The sequence below is a fragment of the Pristiophorus japonicus genome, chromosome 9, assembly GCF_044704955.1.
Source record: "Pristiophorus japonicus isolate sPriJap1 chromosome 9, sPriJap1.hap1, whole genome shotgun sequence".
NCBI lineage: Eukaryota > Metazoa > Chordata > Chondrichthyes > Pristiophoridae > Pristiophorus > Pristiophorus japonicus.
In genome coordinates this window covers 74,442,101-74,462,467 of record NC_091985.1, presented here as the reverse complement: position 1 = coordinate 74,462,467, position 20,367 = coordinate 74,442,101, and the positions used below count along the sequence as shown (strand labels likewise).

General features: G+C 47.7%; 1 protein-coding gene across 1 annotated transcript in view; it reads right to left on the bottom strand.

Moving 5' to 3' along the window:
• Nucleotides 1-20,367, bottom strand: part of LOC139272634 (spermatogenesis-associated protein 7 homolog) — a 296,319-nt gene that overhangs the window by 139,839 nt on the left and 136,113 nt on the right. Inside the window, exon 5 of the mRNA XM_070888711.1 lies at nucleotides 17,866-17,987. Coding sequence (XP_070744812.1) covers nucleotides 17,866-17,987 — 122 coding nt within the window. The remainder of the gene's footprint in view (nucleotides 1-17,865; nucleotides 17,988-20,367) is intronic.

Here is a 20,367-nt window from a genome sequence, read left to right as displayed (position 1 = left end):
AGGAGCTGTTAGCCAGGAACACTGGTGGCAGAGGGCTCCCAGTGGTCCCGGAGCATGGCACTGCACCCCAGGGTGCCGCACCCCCATTGCCAACGACACATGAGAGCCAGGAGCAACATCTTGCTTTTGGCTCGGAGCACGTTCCCACCTCGGGACCGTCCTCTCCCATATCTGTCCAAGCAGCGGTTCGGCCGTCATCCCCCTCCCCCTCAATGAAGCATCGCCTGATGAGCTCCTCGGCCAGGCAGCTTGGAGTCAGGGGTGGAAGGGAAAAGGGTAGAGGTGGGGAGGAGAAGCGGGGGCTGGGGGGTGGGAGGGGGAAGGGTTGGTTTATACAGAAATACTGATGATTTCAGACAAATGTTCGATTTAAACATTTTTTATTTCACAAAACCTTGTTGTGCATTGGCTCAGATAGCTGCACCATTACACGCTGGTGATTCCTTAAACATCAAAGGGTATAATTACACTTAACTTCAATCAACTTAAACTTTAACTGTCACCATGGTGATGCCCAACATTGATGTATGACCTGCACACCCAACAGTGTGTCATCCTTGTAAATAACACCAATGTTCTTTCAGGCAAAGCGCTCATTGATGAGCTCCTGACGTAAGTTTCTTGCAGCTATCAAGCCACCACGGGCCCTTTCATGTGGTCTACAGGGGGACAGAGGGGTGGGGGCATTGCTTCAGCATCAGCCTGATTGTCTGGGCCGATGTCAGAATCCGCCTCCTCGTCCTCCTCTTCCTCTCTGTGGTGAGGTGGACTGTCAGACTCATCAGTCAATTCTTGTCCCCTCCTGATAGCCAAATTGTGCAGTATGGAGCACACCACCATGAATTGAGCTACTTGCTCAGGGTGATATTGGAGCTTGCCTCCTGAGTGGTCCAGGTATCTAAAGCGCTGCTTACGCACTCCAATGGTTTTCTCCACGATATTGCAAATGGCTCTGTGGCTCTCGTATCGCCTCTCGGCTTTGGTGTGGGTGTCACGCAGCGGGGGGTCATCAGTCAGGTGGCGAGATCGTAATCTTTGTCACCAAGCATCCAGCATTGACCTAGTGGCTGATTGTTAAACAAGTCAGATACAGTGCCCTCACGCAGGATGTGAGCATCATGGATACTGCCCGGAAATTTAGCATTCACTGCCATTATAATTTGCTGGTGGTCGACAACGAGTTGGACAGTCAGCGAGTGGAATCCCTTGTGGTTCCTGAAAACCTCAGCATCCCGAAAAGGTGCCCGCATCGCGATGTACGTACAGTCTATTGCTCCCTGTGCCTTGGGGAAGTTTGCAATTCTGGAAAATCCTAGAGCCCTCTCAGTCTGTGCCTCCCTGGTCATAGGGAAGCTGATCAAGTCCCTCCTGCATGCGTACAGGGCTTCAGTGACCTGTCTAATGCAGAAATGTGTGGCATGCTGAGACAGACCACAAATATCGCCAGCTGAGGCCTGAAAAGAACTCGAGGCATAGAACAACAGTGCCGTGGTGACTTTGACCTCGACGGACAGTGCAGTGCTGATGGTGCTGGTAGGCTGCAGATCTCGCCTTATGAGCTGGCATACCTCAGTGATAACCTCTCTGTGGAAGTGCAGTCTCCGAAGGCAGGTGGTGTCGGGCAAGTCGAGGTAAGACCACTTGTCCCTGTACTTGCTGGGGTGGTGGGGGGTGTAACGTCTGGCCTTCCTCATCAGTCTGGCACGTCTTACATTGGGCACATAATGCTGTGGAGTGTACCTTTGGCCATCTCGAGTCTGCAGCATGTAATTGGTCTTCAAGAGAGGGTGAGAAAGGACAGGCCCCATTGCAATAGCTCTCTGTTTTCCACCGATTGGTCACAAACAATGAATGTCCCAATGAAGACACCTATTCAATTCCAATTGTTCACAGTATGGTAAAGATGTTTGTACAGATGTTCACATTACCTCCAAAGACCTCCAGAGTACATCCGAACTCCCCGGAGGTTGAAGCAAAGTAGCTATTGAAAGGATGCGACATGTGATGTAGAACATGGCGTTCATAACGCTGTAATTAGTTCTGGTTAGTTCCACTTTTTCCAGGCGTTATTTTTGGGCGAGCAATATTGTGGGTGATATGTGTGTGAAAATGACGCTGGGCGATCCCCTGGCCGTTAGTTTTGGCAAATGTGATATTTACGACAAAAAAAAGTGGGCGGGCGGTATTATTGAATCTCCATGTTAATTCCATGCGGAAACTAATGCTGGCTGATATTATGGGCGTTGATTTCGCCCATTCTGATGATTCCACCCAAAAAAAGTGGGCGGGCGGTATTATTTTTTCCCGGCGTTACGCACATGGGGAAAGTAACGCTTGGTGATAAGTTTCCGAAAAATGCCTGTCAGTTTCCATTTTGTGGCTAAATGGGCGATATATGGGCGTTATACATCATTTCAGTGGTAAAATGGACGTTAAGTGGCGTTATGCATGCAAAAAATGTGGAAAATCTAGCCCTATGTCCCCTAGTTTTAGTTTCCCCATGAGTGGAAATTTCCTCTCTGCATCCACCTTGTTGAGCCCCCTCATTATCTTATGTTTCAATAAGATCACCTCTCATTCTTCTGAACTCCAATGTGTATAGGCCCAACCTACTCAATCTATCCTCATAATTCAACCGCCTTACCTCCAGAATCAATGTAGTGAACCTTCTCTGAACAGTCTCCAATGCAAGTATATATGGAGACTAAAACTGTATGCAGTACTCCAGGTGTGGCACCACCAATACCCTGTACAGTTGTAGCAGGACTTCTCTGCTTTTATACTTTATCCCCCTTACAATAAAGGCCAACATTCCATTTGCCTTCCTGATTACTTGCTGTACCTGCATACTATCGTTTTGTGTTCCATGCACAAAGACCCCCAGGTCTCTCGGTAATGCATCACTTTGCAATTTTTCTCCATTTAAATTATAATTGCTTTTCTATTATTTCTGTCAAAGTTGATAATCTCACATTTTCCCACATTGTACTCCATCTGCCAAATTTTTGCCCACTCACTTAGTCTGTCTATATCTCTTTGCAGATTTTTTGTGTCCTCCTCACAATTTGCTTTCCCACCCATCTTTGCATCATCAGCAAACTTGGCTTCATTACATTTGGTCCCTTCATCCAAGTCATTAATATAGATTGTAAATAGTTGAGGACCCAGCCTGCGGCATCCCACTAGTCACTGCCAACCGGAAAACAACCTATTTATCCCGACTCTCTGTTTTCTGTTAGTTAACCAATCCTCTATCCATGCTAAGATATTACCCCGTGAGCTTTTATGTTGTGCAGTAACCTCTTATGTGGCACTTTAGCAAATGCCTTCTGGAAATCCAAATACACTACATCCACTAGTTCCCCCTTATTCACCCTGCTCATTACATCCTCAAAGGACATCAGCAAATTTATCAACCATGATTTCCCTTTCATAAAACCATGCTGACTCTGCTTCATTGAATCATGCTTTTCCAAATGTCCTTCTACTGCTTCCTTAAAAATGGGGATGGGAACCTATGCAGGGAGACAGAGGGAAGTAAAATGGGGACAGAAGCAAAAGATAGAAAGAAGAAAAGTAAAAGTGGAGGGCAGAGAAACCCAAGGCAAAAATCAAAAAGGGCCACATTACAGCAAAATTCTAAAGGGACATAGTGTGTTTAAAAGACAAGCCTGAAGGCTCTGTGCCTCAATGCGAGGGAGTATTCATAATAAGGCGGATGAATTAACTGTGCAGGCAGCTTTAACGAATATGATATAATTGGGATTACAGAGACATGGCTCCAGGGTGACCAAGGCTGGGAGCTCAACATGCAGGGGTATTCAACATTCAGGAAGGATAGACAAAAAGGAAAAGGAGACGGGATAGCGTTGCTGGTTAAAGAGGAAATTAATGCAATAGTAAGGAAGGATATTAGCTTGGATGATATGGAATCTGTATGGGTAGAGCTGCGGAATACCAAAGGGCAGAAAATGATAGTGGGAGTTGTGTACAGACCATCAAACAGTAGTAGTGGGGTTGGGGACAGATCAAACAAGAAATTAGGGATGCGTGCAATAAAGGTACAGCAGTTATCATGGGCGACTTTAATCTACATATAGATTGGGCTAACCAAACTGGTAGCAATACGGTGGAGGAGGATTTCCTGGAGTGTATTAGGGATGGTTTTCTAGACCAACATGTTGAGGAACTAACTTGACGGCTGGCCATCCTAGACTGGGTGATGTGTAATGAGAAAGGACTAATTAGCAATCTTGTTGTGTGAGGTCCCTTGCGGAAGAGTGACCATAATATGGTAGAATTCTTTATGGAGAGTGACACAGTTAATTCAGAGACTAGGGTCCTGAACTTAAGGAAAGGTAAATTCGATGGTATGAGATGTGAATTGGCAAGAATAGACTGGCGAATGATACTTAAAGGGTTGACAGTGGATAGGCAATGGCAGACATTTAAATATCACATGGATGAACTTCAACAATTGTACATCCCTGTCTGGAGTAAAAATAAAATGGGGAAGGTGGCTCAACCGTGGCTAACAAGGGAAATTAGGGATAGTGTTAAATCCAAGGAAGAGGCATATAAATTGGCCAGAAAAAGCAGCAAACCTGAGGTCTGGGAGAAATTTAGAACCCAACAGAGGAGGACAAAGTGTTTAATTAGGAAGAGGAAAATAGAGTATGCTAGGAAGCTTGTTGGGAATATAAAAACTGACTGCAAAAGCTTCTATAGATATGTGAAGAGAAAGAAATGAGTGAAAACAAACGTAGGTCCCTTGCAGTCAGCATCAGGTGAATTTATAATGGGGAACAGAGAAATGGTAGACCAATTGAACAAATACTTTGGTTCTGTCTTTACGAAGGAAGACACGAATAACCTTCCAGAAATACTAGGGGACCGAGGGTCCAGCGAGAAGGAGGAACTGAAGGAAATCCTTATTAGTCAGGAAATTGTGTTAGGAAAATTGATGGGATTGAAGGCTGATAAATCCCCAGGGCCTGATAGTCTGCATCCCAGAGTACTTAAGGAAGTGGCCCTAGAAATAGTGGATGCATTGGTGATCATTTTCCAACAGTCTATCAACTCTGGATCAGTTCCAATGGAATGTAGCACCACTTTTTAAAAAAGGAGAGAGAGAGAAAACAGGAAATTATAGACTGGTTAGCCTGACATCGGTAGTGGCAAAAATGTTGGAATCAATTATTAAAGATGAAATAGCAGCGCATTTGGAAAGCAGTGACAGGATCGGTTCAAGTCAGCATGGATTTATGAAAGGGAAATCATGCTTGACAAATCTTCTAGAATTTTGTGAGGATGTAACTAGTAGAGTGGACAAGGGAGAACCAGTGGATGTGGTGTATTTGGACCTTCAAAAGGCTTTTGACAAGGTCCCACACAAGAGATTGTTGTGCAAAATTAAAGCACATGGTATTGGGGGTAATGTATTGATGTGTTGGCAAACAGGAAGCAGAAAGTCGGGATAAACGTGTCCTTTTCAGAATGGCAGGCAGTGACTAGTGGGGTGCCGCAGGGCTCAGTGCTGGGACACCAGCTATTTACAATATACATCAATGATTTAGATGAAGGAATTGAGTGTAATATCTCCAAGTTTGCAGATGACACTAAGCCGGGTGGCGGTGTGAGCTGTGAGGAGGATGCTAAAAGGCTGCAGGGTGACTTGGACAGGTTAGGTGAGTGGACAAATGCATGGCAGATCCAGTTTAATGTGGATAAATGTGAGGTTATCCACTTTGGTGGCAAAAACATGAAGGCAGAATATTATCTGAATGGCGGCAGATTAGGAAAAGGGGAGATGCAATGAGACCTGGGTGTCATGGTACATCAGTCATTGAAAGTTGGCATGCGGGTACAGCAGGCGGTGAAGAAGACAAATGGCATGTTGGCTTTCATAGCTCGGGGATTTGAGTATAGGAGCAGGGAGGTCTTGCAGTTGTACAGGGCCTTGGTGAGGCCTCACCTGGAATATTGTGTTCAGTTTTGGTCTCCTAATATGAGGAAGGACGTTCTTGCTATTGAGGGAGTGCAGCGAAGGTTCACCAGACTGATTCCCGGGATGGCAGGACTGACATATGAGGAGAGGCTGGATCGACTGGGCCTGTATTCACTGGAGTTTAGAAGAATGAGAGGGGATCTCATCGAAACATATAAAATTCTGACGGGACTGGACAGGTTAGATGCAGGAAGAATGTTCCCGATATTGAGGAAATCCAGAACCAGGGATCACAGTCTAATGATAAGAGGTAAGCCATTTAGGACCGAGATGAGGAGAAACTTCTTCACTCAGAGAATTGTGAACCTGTGGAATTCTCTACCGCAGAGAATTGTTGATGCCAGTTCATTAGATATATTCAAGAGGAAGATAGATATGGCCCTTACGGCTAAAGGGATCAAGGGGTATGGAGAGAAAGCAGGAAAGGGGTACTGAGATGAATGATCAGCCATGATCTTATTGAATGGTGATGCAGGTTCGAAGGGCTGAATGGCAATGGCTACATATAGATTTTGCTGAGCTAGAGGGACAACAGTTGTTCATTGTGATTGATAGCCATTCAAAGTGGGTAGAGATGTTTTCGATGTGGAAAATAACAAGTAAAACACTAGATAATTTGCGAAGATTGTTTTCTTCATATAGCCTCTCAGAAGAAATTGTGTCTGATAATAAGAACATAAGAATATAGGAACATAAGAAATAGGAATAGGAGTAGGCCATAAGGCCCCTCGAGCCTGCTCCGCCATTCAATAAAATCATGGCTCATCTGACCATGGACTCAGCTCCACTTCCCTGCCCTCTCCCCAAAACCCTTTATCCCCATATCATTTAAGAAACAGTGTGGTCAAGTTTTGGCCTGAGTTGCTCCTATTGTTTTGGAGCAACGAGTTTAGAATGGAGTATCTTAGACATTGCAATTCTCAGCATCTGTTTGCTCCAGTTTTAGTGAGTTAGAACAGTTTCATTTTAGAACAGATTTTTTTTTTCAAAAGGGGGCGTGTCCAGCCACTTACGCCTGTTTTGCAAGTTTAGGCAGTGAAAACAAACTCCAAACTAACTTAGAATGGAGTAAATGTAGATTTTTGTACGCTCAGAAAAACCTTGCCGACACTTAGAAAATCAGGCGTAAGGAAGAGGGGGGCGGGGGGGGCGGTGAGGGAAAGGGAAGTTTACGAACATGAAACACATCACTTTTACAAATAAAGAGCTATCAGCAATAATAAATGATAAATAAATCAATAAATCAATCAAAATAAATTAAAAGATTAAAAATAAAAAAAATAAAAAAAATCAATAAAAAATTAAGTTTCTACTAATCGACTGCAGCACCGGGAGCCCTCCAACAGCATGCTGGGACATGCCCCCCACCCCCCCCCCCCCCCAGTGTGTCTCTCTCTGTCTCTGTCAGTGTCTCTCTGTCTGTCTGTCAGTGTTTATGTGTTTCTGACAGCGAGGGGAGGGGAGGGGAGTGGGGGGGAGGAGGGGGAAGGGAGAGGGATGGAGGGGGTGGAGAGGAGAGGGAGGGAGAGAGAGGGAGGGTGGGAGAGGGAGGGAGCGGGAGAGAGAAAGGGAGAGGAGAGAGGGAGAGGAGAGGCGGGAGAGAGAGGGGGCGAGAAAGAGGGGGGAGAGAGAGGGGGGAGAGAGGTGGGAGGGAGAGAGGGGAAGAGAGAGAGGGGGGAGGGAGAGGGGAGGGAGAGGGAGAGGGGAGAGAGAGGGGAGGGAAAGGGGAGAGAGAGGGGAGGGAAAGGGGAGAGAGATGGGGGAGAGAGGTGGGAGGGAGAGAGATGGGGGAGAGAGAGTGGGAGAGGAGAGAGGGAGAGAGGGGGGGAGAGACGGGGGGAGAGAGAGGGGGGAGAGAGAGGGGGTGAGAGAGGGGGGGGAGAGAGAGGGGCGGGAGAGAGAGGGGGCGAGAGGGAGAGAGGGGGAGAGAGAGAGAGGGTGGGCGGGGGGGAGAGGGAGGAGGGAGGGAGGGGAGAGAGAGAGGGGGGAAGAGAGAGGGGAAGGAGGGAGGGGAGGGGGAGAGGGGAGAGAGAAGAGAGAGGGGGGAGAGGGAGGTAGGGGAGGAGAGGGAGAGAGAGGAGAGGGGGGAGGTTGAACGGGCCCGGCCGATGAGAAGAAGCCGGGCCGAAGACTTCAGGCGGGGCCCACCCCCAGCAAGATGCCGGGCGGGCGGGCCCCGCCGAAGACGTGAAGAGGGAGCGGACCGGACCTGAAAGGGGGGTGGGGGGGGGAGCCGGAGCGGAGCGGGAGCTGGGAGGGGGGAGCGGCAGGCAGCGGAGCGAGAGCTGGCGGGGGGGGGGGAGGGGGGAAACGGCAGGCAGCAGAGCGGGAGCTGTGGGGGGGAGAGTGGGGGGAGAGCGGGAGCGGGAACTGGGGTGGGGGGGGGGCAAGAGAGAGCCAAAAGGAGCGGGAGCTGAACGGGGGGGGTAAGCTGGAGCCAGAGCCAGAACAGTAGCTGGAGGAGGGAGGTGCATTCCGATTTTTGCCGCCCCAGTGAGCCCATTCGGCCAGGGCTAGGGGCAGCGTACTTCGGGCCCCTCCTACACAGTTTCGGCGCCTGGAGCTACTGCACATGCGCACATTCTGTAGCTCGCATGTGCAGAGGTCCCCGCACTGTTTTCAGCGCCGGGACCTGGCTCCGCGCCCCCACATCTTGTGCTGCACTGCGCCAAGGGCCTGGATCGACCTGAGGGAAAGGAGAATACCGAGGTAAGTTTTCAGCGCGGTTTTGAGCGCGGAAATCAGGCATGGCTCGCGGGGCCGCGGCCCGAAACTTGATCCCTGTATTTCTGTCTTAAATTTATTCAATGTCCCAGCTTCCACAGCTCTCTGAGGCAGCGAATTCCGCAGATTTACAACCCTCTGAGAGAAGAAATTTCTCCTCATCTCAGTTTTAAATGGGCGGCCACTTATTCTAAGATTATGCCCTCTAGCTCTAGTCTCCCCCATCAGTGGAAACATCCTCTCTGCATCCATCTTGTCAAGCCCCCTCATAATCTTATAGGTTTTGATAAGATCACCTCTCATTCTTCTGACTTCCAATGAGTGGCGGTCCAACCTACTCAACCTTTCCTCAAAAGTCAACCCCCTCGTCCCCGGAATCAACCTAGTGAACCTTCTCTGAACTGCCTCCTAAGCAAGTATATCCTTTCAGAAATATGGAAACCAAAATTGCACGCAGTGTTCCAGATGTGGCCTTACCAATACCCTGTATAGCTGTAGCAAGACTTCCCTGCTTTTATACTTCATCCACTTAGCAATAAAGGCCAAGATTCCATTGGCCTTCCTGATCACTTGCTGCACCTGCATACTATCTTTTTGTGTTTCATGCACAAGTACCTCCAGTTCCCGCTGTACTTTGCAATCTTTCTCCATTTAAATAATAACTTGCTCTTTCATTTGTTCTGCCAAAGTGCATGACCTCACACTTTCCAACATTATACTGTGCTGCAATTCTGTTCAGAAGAATTTGCACAGTTCATGAGCAGAAACCGTGTGAAACATACCAAAGTTCCACCGTACCAACCTGCTTCAAATAGTGCAGCAGAGCGTACAGTACAAATTGTAAAATGTGCCCTCATCAAGCAAATGTTGAATCCAAATCCAAAAAAAGGGCAGTTGTCGTTGGACCACAAACTAGCAACTTTTCTGATTACTTATTGTAATACTCCTCATAAAATTACTGGTGGAACACCAGCAGAGATGTTTCTCAAATGACAGAAACGAACCAGGTTCTCGTTGTTAAAGCCAAACCTGGCACAGTCAATAAAAGAGAAACAATTAAGACAGAAAGTGAATCTCCTCATCTCAGTGTTACCAGGGAGATAGAACAAGTGGACATGTCATTGGATGATGAGATTAGTAATGAGATAACTGCATTTAAAATTAAAAAAGGAGATATTTAAAATATACTAATGAAACTCAAAGAGGATAAAACCCCTGGTCCGGATAGATAGTATCCACACATTTTAAAAGAATCTAGGGAAGATATAGCAGAGGCATTACTACACATATTTCATAATTCAATAGAAAAAGGTGTATTGCCAGAGGACTGATGGATAGCTAATGTAATACTTATATTTAAGAAGGGGATAGAACATGTCCAGGGAATTATAATCCAGTCAGTTTAACATCGCCTGGAGATAATTGGTGCTATCAACCGCAAAATTCAGTTGCATCGCCCCAAGAGGGAAATTGAGCGGTAAATCAAGCATTACATGTGACTCTTAAGGCGCTAAATGCGGTAAGTGAGGTGCTAAGATCAGAGTACTATTCAGCATCAGGAGCTGTGCAACCGACATACTGGTACCATCCAGTTGTTAATGGGGAAGTAATATAACGTGGCACAGCCTCATTCTGATGATTGCAGCCTGCACACTCTTATTGAGGGGGAGAAGATGGCAGACGTGCGAGGTTGCCGGCGTGCCCGCCGCTTCTCAGATGCCGTCTTAGATGCTCTACTTGGCGCACTGGAGAGGCAAAGGTTTGTCCTGCACCTAGCCACTGGCAGGAGGCCACAGCTAAATGCCTTTAGGTGGCTATGGAGGGAGGTGGCACAGCATGTGTCAGCCAGGAGCACGGTGCCCAGAATAGCAATACAATGTCACAAAAAGTTCAACAACCTCACTCGGGTCATCAGTGGGAGTACCTTTTCCATATACCTTATCATGCCATCATCGAAACCTCAGTGTCTTACACAATATGTAGTCTAGGACCCCATGCTCTTCATTGGTGAACACAGATGCAAAGTTAGGCTTTGCTTCCTCAGCCATACCCTGGGCCTGCATGCACAGGTCTCCTTTCTGTTCCATACTTATCCCCACTCCTTGGGCTCAAGTTTCGCACCCCCGCTAGAACGGCGCACATCGGAAAGGCCTGCCTAATTTGTAGAACTGAAAAAGCGCCAAATACTTACCTTGCGATTCTCCGATATCTGTAGGCCCGTTTCCAGCTCGGCGCAGCAGGAGCTGCTGGGGGCGGAGCTATAGCCCTGCGCCAAAAACAATGCCGGCAGCCGTGCGCGTGCGCAGTGGAGGCTGCGCGCGTGCGCAGTAGCTCCTGGCCCTCAAAGCGCGTCCTGTCTCTGTCCCTGTCCCTGGCTGAAAGAATGTTGTCCCTATCCTGGGCCGAGTGGCCTGACAGCCCTTACCTCGACGGCGGCGGGGCCCGTCCGTCCGGCATCTCACTGGGGGCAGGCCCTGCCCGAAGTCCTCGGTGTCGCCAGCGGGCCCCGGCCGAAGTGGGTTGGCGGCGGGGCCCGTCCCAAGTGCTGGTCGCCGGCGGGACCCGCCCGAAGTCCTGGATGGCGGCCTGTCATCTGCTGGGGGTGGGCCCCGCCCGAAGTCTTCGGCATCGCCGGCAGGCCCCGCCGAAGTCCTGGGCGGCGGTCCATTGTCTGCTGGGGGCAGGCCCCACTCGAAGTCCTCGGTATCGCCGGCGGGCCCTGCCTGAAGTGATGGTAGGTGGCGGGGCCCGCCCAACATGCTGGTCGGCAGCGGGGCCCGCCTGAATTCCTGGTCCGTGTCGGCCGCCCGACGTGCTGGTCGCCGGCAGGGCCCGCCCGACCAGCATCTCCTGGAGGGGGCCATCCCAGCACGCTGTTGGAGGGCTCCCGGTGCTGTAGTAGGTGAGTAGACACTTAATAAAAATTCAATCAATAAATAACAATTATTTTTTATTTTTAAATTTTTTTTGTTTGATTTTTTATTTTTTTACATTTTTTTTGTTTGATTTTTTTTTGATTTGATTTATTGATTTATTTATCATTTATTATTGATGATGGCTCTTTATTTGTAAAAGTGAAGTATTTAATGCTGGTAAACTTCCATTTCCCCCCATCTCTTGTTCCCTACGCCTAATTTATAAAGTATAGGCAAGGTTTTTCTGAGCGTACAAAAATCTACTTACTCTATTCTACGTTAGTTTAGAGTAAGTTTTAGCTGCCTAAACTTGCAAAGCAGGTGTAAGTGGCTGGACACACCCCCTTTTGAAAAAGAAATCTGTTCTAAAATGAAAATATTCTAACTCACTCGAACTGTTGAAAACTAAATGCCGAGAATTGCAATTTCTAAGATATTCCATTCTAAACTAGTTGCTCCAAAAAGATAGGAGCAACTCAGGCCGAAACCTGAGCCCCTTGTCTTGCTACCTTTTCACACTTTATATGCGTATGGAAGATGCTAGCCTTACCTTTAATGTTAGCTGGTAGACCCAAATCCAAGTATTGCCACGCCAAGTGTGTGCAGCTATTGAGAGTTTCATGGACATCTGACGACTTCCATACAGTAACAGCTATTCAACTATGCAAAGCACATCTGACAGACGGATAGATGCATAGTAACTCAAATGTTCTGTTTGTTATTGCAGGCCAAGCTAATGCATAGTCTCCAGGAGCAGATGCAAACCGGAGGAGGAGAGCCTGACCTCCCCGCCCTCACCGAGGTCGAGGACTGCGTGTCCGCCATCATGGGCGCACAAGTGGGTTCGGTTGCGGTCAGTGAAGCCGAGCCTCCTGAGGACAGTGACGGTATGTTCATGACCTTTCCCTCTTCTATCAGACCACTTAGCCCTGACATCACAATCCTTTCCCACTTCACATGTAACTGTCATCTCTTAATGCATTGTTCCATTCCTGTCTCCTCCCCTCAATGTAACTACTTTTCTCTAGCTTTGTGCTTTCGGATAATCAGCCAGAGGCCCAGGAGCCTGTCCGTGAGCCGTCCATTGACAGCAATGGGGGAGATGACGACAAAGGGGTGGACAGTTCTCTGCCAGTCGCAGAGGAGCCAGTGGCCTCAGAAAGTGGCGACACCACCTCGGTGCAGGAGGACATGCTCGTGCGATCTGAGGTGGGAGATGCTCCGGGACCCAGCAACGCTACGGGGAAAGGGAAGCTCGGGGCCAGCTCCCCGAAGGGTGAGTGTGCGCCTGAGTGCTGCTCAGCAGGACTCAGATGAGGACCCTGACCTGAAGGTGTGGCCAGACAATCATTGTGGATGCACTGCGAGCTTATGGTTGCATTGGCAAGAGTGCCCGAGATTCTGAATGCACTTGCTGTGTGGTTAGGGGAGTCTACCTCAAACATTTCCCCTGTCTCTCAGCAGCCCATTGAGCCCATCCTTGACACTTACCAATGGATGTTGGAATCGACAAACGACCATGGGGACCCAGACATCATAGCGCATGGCAGCAGCTATTGAAACACATGCCAGAGCTACGCAAGGCCTTCGTGCTGTCATGGCGCAAGTGCTTGGTGGCATCAATACTCAGTCTGCTCACATGCAGAGTCAGTTTGCTCTGATGCAGACTCAATCTGCTCTGATGCAGAGTAAGTGTGCTCTGATACAGAGTCAGATTGATGCCATGCAAGCACTGACTGCTGCCATCGTCTCTGGGTCCCCAGCTGTCCAATGGGGAACTCACAGTGCTGAAGCAAGCCAGCAATCTGAGCTCCACCAGATTGTTCCGGATGCTGAGGCTCTGCCCCGGGGGTGTGGCATCATGTCGGTGGAAATGGAACATGCTATCCTCTCTCAGGATGACATAATTTCGGCTCCCACTACTGCCACTTCACCTTTGCACCTGCCACTGTCTGCACCCCATCTATCCGATACTGTTGCCTAGCCTGAGGTGGTGCAGTCAGCAGCTGGGCCTTCCAAGCCCAGAGCTGGTCGGGGGCGTCCTGTTAGGCCAACTGAAGTCTCTGCATCACAGACGGAGCAGCCTTCAAGCAGCCTTGCTGCAGACACTGTGTCCACATTAAATAGGAGCAGTAGGCATGGGGGAGGGGCAAAAGAAAAGAGTGAGAAATACGGGAGTAAGTCCCAATGAGAATTTCTCGCAACATGGCCATATCTACACAACTTTTTGGAATATTACTGTGTATATATAATTGTTGGTGTTTCATGGTTATTTTTTTGGAAGATTGTTTTGAAAAATACTGTCCATGGGCCGTTGCAGTTTTATTTCAGATGGGAGGGTTGTTTGTATATATATTGTTGCACTTGCTTGTGGGTTATTATGTTTCCAGGAGTGTTGGTTCATTGATAATTTGTTGCTGATGATGGTTTTGTGTTGTGCTGGTTGAAGGCACATACTCTGGGATTTGCAGGGTGCTGCGCGATGAGTTCAGCACATAGCGATGTAACTATGATGGGCACTTGCCATGTGTTGCATCATTCATTGGAATCGCTGCACGATGAGGCACTGACGCGCAGCCCTTGCAGCGGCAACAGTCTCACGTTGCCTCCTCCATGGCTGCTGCTCCTCCTCCTGATCTGCATCACCATGCTGTGCCTCCTGATCGTCCTCATCTTCTTCCTCCTGAGGTTTTGCTGCCATCCCCAGTGACAATGTCTGGACCCTCATGATGGCCAGGTTGTGCAGCATGCAGCAGACAATGGTAAGCATTGACTCTCAATCAGGGAAGTACTGAAAGGTCCCTCCAGAGCGGTCAAGGCAGCGGAGCTACTGCTTCAGCACCCTGATAGTTTATTCCTAGTGGTGGCATGGCTTTGGTTCTGGCCTGCTCAGCAGGGGTGGTGGGGCTGTGGAGGGGTGTCATCAGCCAAGTGGCTAGAGCATAGCCTTCGTCGCTGAGCAGCTAGCCGCTGGTGGTGGCTGGAATAGTTGTGGCACACTGCTCTCCTGCAGGATGAAAGAAATGCAGGATAGCGGGCATTCACAGCGAGGATCACCTGCCTGTGGTCTCACACCAACTGGACATTCAGCGAGTGGTATCTCTTGCGATTGCGAAAGACCTCCGCATTCTGGGGAGGTGCCCGCAATGCCACGCGAGTACAATCAATGGCGCCCTGATCCATGGGGAGGCCCGCTCTCCTGGCGAAGCCACTTGAGCGCTCCCCAACGTGCTAAAGTTGATGCAGTCCATTCGCCTTTTGTATAGAGCGTCTGTGACCTAGTGAATGCAGCAATGTACGGCAAACTGTGCTTAGTTGCAGATATCCCCTCCAGGAGCCTGGAAGGAGCCGATAGCGTAGAAGCTCATCGCTACTGTGACCTTTACTGCCACTGACAGCAAAGTCCTGGTCCCGATGTTTGTAACTAGGTCTGTGTGCAGGAGGTGGCAGAGCTCCGTGCCACCTCCTTGTGGAACCGCAGCCTTCTTAGGCACTGCTGCTCCGACATATTGAAGTAGAAGAAATGCTCCCGATAAACCTTGGAGGGGGAGGGTGGGTAAGGCCTCCTGTCCCGAAGTCTGCTGCCTCGCTTCATGCGTGGCCCCACATTGCCCATACTCTATATCTGCAACTGGTGCCTACCAATTAATTGCCGCAGCCCAATGTGGTGTGCCAGCGCTGCTCCCATCAAAATGCAGAGGTCAAAACCACTATGTTACTGGTAAGTGTAATCAATTACCAGCTGCAGTAAGCCAAGACCTACGCACTCTGCTAGCAGAATATGTAGCACTCACTGTGATCTCTGTGTCCCGGTTGTTCATCCATTTAAATATTGGCCCAGCATCGCCCCACTCAGGTATGAACACCTGCTTTCTGTGGTGAGTTCAGTGCCAAGCTGGTAAGTGAGGCACAAAAAACGAAGTTCGCTAGTGAGGCACTGCATGCGTACTCATGTCATGATCTGCCTGCCGTTAAAGGGTGAGGCAGTAATTGTTAGCACCGCCGCTAAAAGTCAATCCCAGTTCGCAGCAGGCGCTAAAATCACTGAACCTGGGCGCTACCACTACTCTGGGGTGCTAATGGGTGGCGCTAACCAACCGAATTTCAAGCCCATAGTACTTAAAAAATTAATAGGACCAAGTGGCGACAAATCTCCTGGATCCGATGAACTGCATCCTAGGGTTTTAAAAGAGGTAGCTGCAGAGATAGTGGATGCACTGGTATTAATCGCAGTGCTAGCAGGAGAACAGGGCGCTTCCCTTCTGTTAAAGGGGAGGGCATGCTGCAAGCTCTGCAGTGAGGCAAGGGGCCACCACTTCTCCACTGGGCTGCAACATGATGGTACGGACGCTCCGAAATCTTCAACGAAAGGTTGGACCAGTAAGTTGCCGATTTAAAAATGGCACCACTCATCTCCCCTTTAATTTTCGCCCCGCGTGCGGAGTGCGGCCCAGTTCGCGGCCCACAGCTGCCTCACGGAGCGCTACTCAATTCCCACTCTGGGGCAAAGTTGGGTCGCTGCGTACGGTGATGACATCATCATTGCTGACGCAGCGGCCTGGTGCGCTACAGGCGGGAGTGGGGCAATTTTGCAGGAGGCGGTAGTCCCCTCTGCGCCCCGGTCAAGAAATTGTTTGTGCCCCGTTAGCACACCCCCTGGGGGCACTAACGGGAGGTGCAAATTAAGCAAATTTCTCTCCCAAAAAGTAAAGAAATCTTCCTACAATTATAGAGGGCATTGTTGAGGCCACACCTGGAGTACTGTGTACAATTCTGGTCTCCTTACCAAAGGAAAGACATACTTGTCTTAGAGGGATAGCAACAAAGGTTCACCAGACTGATTTCTGGGATGAAGAGATTGCCCTTCGAGGAGAGATGGAGTAGACTAGGCCTATATTCCCTAGATTTTTGAAGAATGAGAGGTGAACTGATTGAAACATAGAAAATTCTTCATGGGCTTGGCAGAGTTAATGCTGAGAAAATATTTCCTCGGCTGAGGAATCTAGAACATGGGGTCACAGTCTCAGAATAAGGGGTCAGCCACTTAGGACTGAGATGAGGAGAAATTTCTTCACTCAAAGGGTTATGAATCTTTGGAATTATATACACCAGAGAGCTATGGATGCTCAGTCATTGAGTACATTCGAAACAGAGGTCGATAAATTTTTGGGAGCTAAGGGAATTAAGGGATATGAGGATAGTGCGGGATAGTGGAGTTGAGGTGGAAGATCAGACATGATCTTGTTGAATGGCGGAGCAGGCTGGAAGAGCCAAATGGCCTACTCCAGCTCCTATTTCTTATGTTCTTTTGCAATTCTATGCACTTCATTGGCTGTAAAGCGATTTGGGACATTCTTAGGTTGTGAATGGTGCTAAAATGTGAGTCCTTCTTTCTTCTCCTATGTGTACACAATATGAATATTAGACCAAAAATGGAAACATTTTAGCAAGATTCAGCAATCTTAGTCATAGACTATAATTTCTTTATTTAACCATTACTAATGGCTTTTGAAGCATTGAGTTGGTGGATACAGCAGAGGTTTCCGAGAAATGGAGTGAGACAGAAGATTGTAATGAATGTTTTTTGGTTGACTGAACCAACATATTAGTATAAATGAGTGCTGGAAAAACGTGCTTTTGTTGCCTCTTGGGAAATCTGATCCAAGCAGAAATGTGTGACAGTTTTTAATGTTATGAACACATTTAAAGTGTGATCTATGATATATATAAGAGTTTTAATATAAGGGTTTATGGATGCTGGCCAGGAGAAGATCTGATGAACTCCAGTACACCTACAGCCAAACTCCATCATAGAGATGGCACTTCCAGTTACAGTAAAGGTCACTTCCTCCCTCAACTGTTATGCCTCTGTTTCCATTCAGATGAGCTTAGGAATTGTCTGCAGTAGCAGACAATTTACTGTCCACACATGGATCAAGCAAGTGACTAATGCATTGTTCAGCAGGGTCAACACTTATATTTTCTTCCACACTGAATAGCAATAGTAGCAAAACACTGCTGTCTGAATTCATTGCACTGTTGCATTTTACAAAGTGCAGGGGATCATTGATGGCATCCATGTGATCATTTGGAGGAGTAAGCACTGTAATAATAACTATTCTAAGGACACACAAATACACACATAAAGAAAACCACAGCAAATGGATTCCAACCACATTACATTTCTTAACAGTGGTTAGAAATCTCTGATTTACTTACTCTGCATGTTGCCGGAGAGATAGACCTGAAGTTCATTTGAGGTGTTGAATGAAGGAGTGGAATTTTGTTCTGATATTTTTTCATTACTTTCTTAAGTCGCTCCCTTTTCTGTTGATCTGTGTCTACAAAATTAGAACATTCATGTAACATTTTTAATTGACTTTTAAATAGTACTGTGAGATTCAAGACTTGCATTAATTTACAACTTGCATTTATAAAGTGCCATTAATGCTATGTTCCAAGATGCTTCATAAAGGACTAATCAAAAAATGGACGCTGAATCAAAGAAGGACCCCAGTCCCTATCTTAAGACCCTCACAATACGGCCCAGCAGCCAAAGCCGGGATCTAATTCCTTGGCGGGCAGCCTCGGGCCATACGAATTTGAACCACTTCTGCCTGGAATGGGTGGGAAGTCAGCCGGCGGCAGGTAAATGAGGCCTGGGAGTTAAAACCTATCAGGAACTGACATCAAAACTCATCCATCGAGCACTGTCCCCATTGGAAATTGATCTCTTAATATCCTCTCAAAAAATATATATAATTACTTCAGAATGCTGGACATTTTAATCACAGAGTGGTTTTACTGTGCACAAATATGAATTTACAACAAGTGATTATTTTAAGACCCTATCTATCTCTGGGTCCTCTTTGGTTGTTCTTAAACGTTTCCTGATGCCGCGCCAAGGTGGTATCCGAGGCCCAGAGATGCCAGTGGTGCTTTCCTGCACTGTGGTCTCATGAACCTCTTGGGGAAAAGGTGGCCACTAGTCTCAAAGCTTTTAAGTTTCAAGAGTACCCTTCAGTGGGCTGCGTCACTACTACAGGTATGAGACCAGCTTGGTCCTGCATCCTTACACCTACATGAGCAGGCATCTAAGGAGGCTTAGGTCACATGTGCCATCACCAGGAAAGAGATTAACGTCATGAAACCAGGCTACTTATGTTGGGTCCTCTATCTGTCTGCTTGCCAAACAGCAGGAGAGCAGACCTGATGGCACCAGCTATATCCTGCTGAGATATCCTCCTCAAAGCTCTCGGAAACTACTTTTCATTATTCTCTCCAAACAGTCCTCCAAGGCCTGAAGGCCAGTGGTCAAAGCATCCACTTTGGGTCCACTGATTGGTCTGGAGGCCTCTTTGCAAAGGGGAATGGATTCAAATGTTCATGATGCCATTACCCACAAAGTGTGCATCACATTCTTGGCCCTCACCCGTTCTATTTATATTTATTAAAAAGACAGACAGGTCTAGCTACCAGTAGTTTTCCACTTGTTTCTTTGATCCGGTAGCCATCCTTGTCCCCAGGTTGCCTGTTTCCTCCAGAACTGCCATTACCCCTTTACACACAGTAGGTTTCATATCACAATACTGCACCTGCTTCCACTCCAGGTATTTTCCAGCTTCCAACTCCTTCCTACTCCCGCTTCCTCCCTCTCCCCTTACCATTCCCTCCTCAGTCCCACTATTTCCTCTCCTACGCTGCCAGGGCAGATGCAATTTATGAAGGGCTCCGTGCTATAACCGCACGGAAGGCAGAAATCTTGTTCTGTCACAGTTCCAAGTAAATCATTGTGCTGTCAGCAATTTAGGCTCCGACAGAAAATAACGCACTTTCATTTCCATTGAGTTTTAAAATGTAAATATTAGCCCCAATTTTGTAAGAATGACAAAAATAATGTTCAGCTGGAACAGGGTGCAGCCACACCTGCAGCTGTTAAATCAGAAAGCTTGTTGTGAAGAATTTGCTAATGCTGCTCTCATCCCACCCCCATCACCAAAATGTGACTAGGCTACTAGCAAATGAAAGATGTGAGCAGAGAGCTGCAATGGGGGTAGAAAAGTTGATTAATAGTTTGCATTGACGCTGTTCCCTTTGATGCTGTAGAATTGGAGGCTGTGATTCAGGTGGTGCACCAAAGGAGGGTGGCCTGATTGGAGAAGGAAGGTCAGCTTTCTGTGAGGACTGAGGTGCAATCTACATACATAGAGCTAGCTGACAGAGTGAATGCATTCACTTAGGTCTGTTGCACCAGACTGCAAATGAGAAAAGAAGATTCCTGGTATCAGGAGGAAAGTGAAGGGGGTTTCTCAATGGGGGTGCCACTCATGTTTGCAAAGGAAATTCCTGGTTTCTTTAGATCCATCTGCATTGTTTTTGTTCCTCAAATAACATGGGCACTGTAGACTGCCACATAATGAAGGTATAACAGGTACTTCGTGCATAATGACAATTTACTTGAATAATGATGTTTCTGAACATTAAGTGAAGGTAAGCACTTTCTGTCATGTAAGCCAAGGATTGATATGATGAGCCCCAACTATGACATCAGTGTCATCTCTGATGTCTTGCATTTGAGAGAACCATGCCATGCAGTAAAAGCTGTGTTCCTTGTCCAGCTGATGTCTCCTTTCCACAGAAAAAGTGATGAAGATATTGTCCTTTATAAGCATAGCATTTGTCATTTGTTTGATAATTGTGTACACTGCAGTCGGAGTGATT